This window comes from Guillardia theta (assembly GCF_000315625.1).
Source record: "Guillardia theta CCMP2712 unplaced genomic scaffold GUITHscaffold_267, whole genome shotgun sequence".
Classification (NCBI taxonomy): domain Eukaryota; class Cryptophyceae; order Pyrenomonadales; family Geminigeraceae; genus Guillardia; species Guillardia theta.
In genome coordinates this window covers 18,205-24,233 of record NW_005434409.1, presented here as the reverse complement: position 1 = coordinate 24,233, position 6,029 = coordinate 18,205, and the positions used below count along the sequence as shown (strand labels likewise).

The window sequence follows — 6,029 nt, the reverse complement described above, 5'->3', positions numbered from 1 at the left end:
CTCCCTCCCTCCCTCCCTCTTCTCTCTCCCTCTCTGTCTCCCTCCCTCCCTCCCTCCCTCTCCCTCTTCTTCTCACTCTTCTCTTAGGCGGTTGTCAGTCTCTTCGAGTCCCTTGAGGACCCGACGTTCCGCACGGGAGCGATCGAGCTGGAGGAGCTGCTGGGCAGATACCGGGCTGCTCGACACCCTAAGGTGGTGAGCGGAGAAATGGAGGAGGAGGAGGAGCAGGAGCAGGAGCAGCAGCAAGAGCAGGAGCAGGAGCAGGAGAAGCAGGAGGAGCAGGAGGATGTGGAGGAGCAGGAGGAGGTCCATGACAGTATCCCAGGGATCTTGAAGATGCGATGGAGGAGGTTAGAGGAGCTGTCATGGTCAAGGACCTTCTCCTCTATTACGCTGATGTGGTGGCTGGATACCAACTTAACGACGAGGTTCCCTCTCCCTCCTCCCTGCTGCTGCTGCTGGTGGTGGTGGTGGTGGTGGTGGTGGTGCTGTCCTCACTGACTTACCTTGCAGGAGCTCGTGGAACTTCTTCGAGCCACGTGGGGATTCAACGTTTAACGATAGAAACTAATAAAGTGAAGATGAAGAAGAGGAGGGAGGAGGGGTGGTCTGGGTGGAGGGTCAAGAGGGTCGGGGGGTGAGGGGGTCGAAGAGGAGGAGGGAGCGGAGGAGGGCGAGGCGAGTGGACTCGTGGAGGAGGAGGGCGTGAGAGTCGACGAGGATCACCCCCTCCTCCATCACCGCTGACCTCGCGCGCGATGCCAACCGTGAGTCCGCGGGCCTGAGAAGCTCTCAGAGGGGAAGGAAGGAGAGGAGGAGAAGGGGGCAGGGGAAAGAGGTCAGGGTTGATCCTCACATGCCGATATAGAAGCGACGATGGACGAGGAGATCGGAGGAGGAGAGGTCAACGAAGATGTTCTGCTGCAGGTCAACCTCCTCCTCCCTCATCAGCCTCCACTCCATCTCCTCCATCGCAGCTGCACAGCTCTCCTCCCAGCTTGCCCCCAGCTGGACTCTCGTCTCCTGAACAGCCGAGGCGACGCCCTGGAAGGCCTCGAGGAAGACGAACTTGCTGTCGAGGAGGAGGAGCGACACCGACGAGTCCCTGCAGTCGCTGGGGAGGAGCTGGGGTTGACTACGAGCATGTTCCTTGCTCACGGCCTGCTGGGTGAGGCTCGTCCAGGGGATCTTGATGAGGACGCGCCCACAACCGTCGCGAGGCGTCGAGAGTTGAGAGCCGCTGTCCTTCCTCCTCCTCCTCTCTCCCGCCTCCTCCTCCGGCAGCGGGACGTTCCTTCTCCCCGAGAAATAGCAGTGTCCGTTCTCCATGATGATCTGCGTCTGATGATCCCCCAGGTCCGTCCTGCTCCTCCCGTTCCTTCGAGCTCCCTTTCTCACCTCCACATCCTTGGAGCCCCTCCTGCCCCCGCTCCCTCCCTCCCTTCTCCCTCCCTCCCCTCCCTGTCCTCGATTGATCACCGGGAGGCTGCGGGGCTCGGGAGGGAGGACGAAGACGGAGTGAGGAGCAGGTTTGTGCTCGCCCTTCTCGAGGATCGACAGAATCTTTCCCAGCTGCGACTTTACCTGCTCCTCGTCTTCCACCATCCTGTCCAGCTGCTGCTGCATGCTCGAGATTTTGCTCTCCAAGTTCATGCAGCAGTCCTTTGACTTCTCCCCCTTCTCCTTCGCCTCCTCCTCCTCCTCCTCCTCCTCCTCCTGTGGATCGAAGACCGCGCTCTTCCATGCGGCAAAGGAGGTGCACATGCTAGACTTGAAGAGCTTGTCGAGGATCTGCTTTCTCGTCTTCGTCTGCTTCATCGCGCTCGCCCCCACGTCCTTCTTCTCCATCTGATCCACGAAGGAGATGAGCATCTTGACGGCGAAGAAAAGCTGCTGTAAGTTCTCGTCCTCCACGCTCGTCATCGCATTCACCACCTTAGTCAAAGTCAATGATTCCCTCCTCCCTCCTCCTCTCTTCTCTTCCTGCCCCTCCCTCCTTCCCTCCCCTCTGTCTCCCTCCTCCTTCCCCCCCTCTTTCTCCTTCCTCCTCCTCCTCCTCCTGCGCTTGCTCACCTTCCTCCTCACAAACTGCGCCAGCTGAGTTCTGATCATGGTCTCGAACCCCAGGGGTCCCAGCTCGCCGTCCTCGTCCAGCAGGGCTCCACCTTGGGTGATCAGCTCGAAGTCGTCGGGAGAGAGAGCGACGGAGCGCGAGAGGTTCAGCTTTCTCAGCCCCACGTTGAGCTCCTGCAGGTCTACCGCCCCTGACTCATCCACGTCCAGCCGCTGCTCGTCCGCATCAGCTACTCCACTAACACCCCTGCTGCCCGCTCCCCCTCCTCTCCCTTCCTCTATCTGTATGCTGCATCCTTCCCTCGAGTGTTCGCGTCCTCGGGCTCACCTGATAGAGCGCGGAGATTTTGTTGGAGAGATCCTGCTCGGACGTGAAGCCGACGAGACCAGCAATGAGCGGGTCCAGCGGCGCCTCCGCTCGAGATGCAGAGAGAGTTCGCTCCTGCTGTTTGGTCAGAGGAAGTCGTGAAGGCAGGAGGAAGAGAGAAGCAGGGGAAGGCAATGATGGTGACAATAGAGGGCAAGAGGAGGAGGAGAATGCAGAAATGCGGGAAGACTGGGCAGCGAAGGAAGGAACAGGGGTTGGACCTGCTCTATTTGCCGCAATCTTGCTGCCTTCTCACTTTTCTCTCGCTCCACCGTCGTGATGAATTCATCGAGGAGGACGGCGACAACGATGTTGACAAGAACCTGACGAGGAGGATGAGAGGAGAGGAGGGGAGGAACCGATCGCTCCCTACCAGCCCGACGACCAGCACGTAGGACACGAAGAACAGCATGATCTAACGGAACTTGTCAGAATTCTGCCACCACCACCTCCTTCCTCCCTCACCCATCCCTCATTCTTGTCGTTGAGGAGCAGAGATCGAGTCACTATAGACGCCCAGGCGTCGCCGGTTCCCACCTGAAAAAACTGCAACAGGGACATCAGGCATGGAGGAGGACATTGTGAGGGAGAGGGAGAGAGTGAGTGAGTGAGCGAGGGAGGGAGGGAGTGAGTGAGTGAGTGAGGGAGGGAGAGAGAGGGAGGGAGGGAGGGAGAGAGAGGGAGGGAGGGAGGGAGGGAGAGGGAGGGAGAGGGAGGAGGAGGGAGGGAGGGGGAGGGAGGGAGGGGTAGGGACGTACAGTGAACATGGATCTGCCGAAGTTACCGAAGAAGTCTGGGCTGGTAGCACCGAATAGGTTGGTAGCAAGGACAGCGTAAATGGAAGTGACGAGGCATAGGATGCAGAAGGCGTTGAGGACAGGGATGACTAGCGGCGAGTCAGAGGCAAGCAGAACGAGAAAGGGACTGATGCTGGTGCGAGATGAGGCAGAGAAGCAGAAGACGAAAAGGGTAGGCTGTGTGGACAGGCAGAGGAGGAGCAGGAGCAGGAGCAGGAGGAGGAGGAGATGCCTGAAGCAGAGAGAGCGTTGATAAGCATTCTGAGGGATGTGAGCATCCTGTTGAGAATGTCAGCGACGAGGACGGAGAAATGGAGAGAATAAGCAGGAGGATGGGAATGAGCTGGTGGACGGGGAGAGGAGGAGGAGGAGGGGGAGGAGGAAGAGGAGCAATGCAACATGACAAGGAGAGGACAACCTGAACAGTCTGACCATCTTGAAGACTCGGACAAGACGGAGAACGTTGATCGCAGGGATCTGGTCAAAGATGACCGAAGCCAGCGCGAGAATGACGACAACAAAATCTGCGGGGGGGCAGGGGGAGGGTCAGGAGGAGAGCTTTGTCGTCGCCTCCTCACCGAACACATTCCATCCGTCCCGGAAGAATTTGTTGAACCAGTGCCCGAAAAGGTTAACGACCAGTTCCTGCCTCCACGCTCAGCTGGGGTCAAGGTCGGTAAGTAAGCAAGCAGCACCAGAGTGAAGACGGCTGTGACGGCGAGCTCAATGATCCTGAAATTTCTGTCCATGTCGCTTCCGCTCTCCGGCAGCAGCTGCGCGTTCGCCAGGGAAGCGACGTAGGAGAAGAGGATGACGAGGCCGATGGCGAGCTGGAAGCCGAAGCTCTCGTACAGCTCCCGCGCCAACCTCCTTTCCCGGGCCAACATCCCCACGTCTCCCTTCGCCAACTCAATCCTCTCTGCCACCTTCTTCGCCTGTTCGATCCCAGCCAGCCACTTTTCCAGCTCCTGCTTGTCACCAGCTCGCAGCACGGTTGGCCTCCCAGAGTTTTGCCCGTTGGGGATGGTGTAGACGGTGAAAACGTTAGGCTCCTCCTCCTCGTCCTCCTCCTCGTCGTCACCCGCGAAGTAGATCTGGTCGGAGAACTGCATGTCAGCCTTCTTGAACTTCTTCGAACGTCGCCCGTCGCGGTCTTGTTGCTTGAGACTTCCTTGGTCGTCGTGCCGCTTCCTGACATTCTGCACTACCGACTTGACCTCGACGAGGGGGATGAAGTCGATCAGCAGGTCCGAGTCTGTCTTGCCGAAGTTGATCCGCGTCTGGGAGAGCATAACCCTCCTCTTCTGCCACGTCACTCCCACAGGACTGAGCGACGAGCCCTGTCAGCAACCCAAGAGGAACAGCAGCGAGTGTTTCACCTCACTACTTGTCGTCCCAACTCCGACACGAGGCTGCACTCGCTCGCTTGCGGCAGCTTGGCGGCACTCTCGTCGTTTTCCTCGTTCTTCTTGGCACGACCATGTCGGATCCCCATCATCACAGCCGCCATGATGCCGTCCTCCTCCTCAGCCCCTGCTCGCCAGTAGCAGCTCGGGCCCTCGCGTTGGTTTCCCTGATCATGGAATCATACAGGAGGTCAGTTAACATTCAGAGAAGAGCCTTCAAGCTGCTGCCCTTGTACCCTTGGGAAGTCATAACAATCATGGCAACAGCATTCATAACATACACACGATGCAAGTGTCACACGAGTGAAACCTCATGTGACTGCAAGTGCTTCTCTCGGGCAGATTCTCTTCTAAATCAGGACTGCTCATCTTCCTCTTGGTCTTCTTGTTTACCGTGCATTCTGCTTCTTCGCCGAGTCTCCTGCCTGCCTGCCTGCCTGCCTGCAATCCTTCCGGCTCTCTTCCTCCTCCTCCCCTTTTCCCGGCGGGCAAGTCACTGTGACCCTCTCCCTTCTCTTCCTATCACCATCTTCGATCCCTCTTCTCTCTCTCCCCCTTCCCCTCTCCGTCTTTCGCGCGGCCGCCTCGCCATGCGGCGCCATCGTGACCGTCAAGCGACTGATCTGTCAAAGTACCCCCTACCCCACCTTCACAGGGTCGTCTCCATCCGAGAAAAATAACTTTCATCACCCCTACCCCCCTGTTGTAACACCCCTTGTACAAATGTACCCCCTCTTTACCTGGTATTATCCCCCTCTTTATCCAGCAATTCTGTGAACGAGTACCCCCTACCACCTCAAATCTCTCACCCACCCACATGGTACCCCTGTATTGCAAGGTGCTGCCAGCCTCCCCCACTTTTCTTAAACCCGATGACTACCCTACCCCCTCAATGACCCCAGCAGTACCAGGCCACCACCGGCCAAACCCACCCCCCTCTATCCCACCCTTGACCACCTATACATGGCTAAAGTACCGGTAGTCTTCCAAGAAATTGTTTTCTGTATTTGGGCCCCACGAAATCTGAAATTTGATAGATACTTTTGAAAAAACATTTGAATTAAAATTCCAGTTTCTAAAAGTTTCAAGAAGCAGCCTGCCTCAGCCTACTTAAATGCGAGGACTTGAGGGGGTGGGGGTACGTTCCTCTGAGTCAAATGGGTGGGTATATGTGGAAAATTTGGGGGTGAGGTGATTGATTGGTATTGGTGGGGGTGAGGGTGGGTTGAGGGCACATGCGCTCTTGGTTGTGATTGGAAGAAGCGAAGGAGAAGAGCAACAGAGTAAGAACATCATCAGCACCTCGTCCTCGTCCTCGTCCTCGTCCTCGTCCTCGTCCTCGTCCTCGTCCTCGTCCTCGTCCTCCTGCTCCTGCTCCTGCTCCTG

At 57.7% G+C, this 6,029-nt stretch overlaps 2 protein-coding genes across 2 annotated transcripts in view; one reads left to right on the top strand and one right to left on the bottom strand.

Moving 5' to 3' along the window:
* The window catches only part of GUITHDRAFT_121944 (hypothetical protein), a gene marked incomplete at both ends in the record, with an annotated part of 872 nt that extends 301 nt beyond the window's left edge, over nucleotides 1–571 (top strand). Inside the window, 2 exons of the mRNA XM_005818794.1 lie at nucleotides 88–428; nucleotides 514–571. Of these exons, the coding sequence (XP_005818851.1) occupies nucleotides 88–428; nucleotides 514–571 (399 nt within the window). The remainder of the gene's footprint in view (nucleotides 1–87; nucleotides 429–513) is intronic.
* Nucleotides 572–852: 281 nt separating this feature from the next.
* Nucleotides 853–4,747, bottom strand: GUITHDRAFT_121943 (hypothetical protein; the record flags this gene model as incomplete). The annotated part of the gene is made up of 11 exons (XM_005818793.1): nucleotides 853–1,935; nucleotides 2,086–2,286; nucleotides 2,402–2,515; nucleotides 2,713–2,763; nucleotides 2,814–2,855; nucleotides 2,906–2,986; nucleotides 3,199–3,370; nucleotides 3,656–3,761; nucleotides 3,816–3,882; nucleotides 3,933–4,577; nucleotides 4,622–4,747. 11 exons carry the CDS (start codon nucleotides 4,745–4,747, stop codon nucleotides 853–855), a joined length of 2,688 nt encoding a protein of 895 aa, XP_005818850.1.
* Between the last annotated feature and the right edge of the window lie 1,282 nt (nucleotides 4,748–6,029).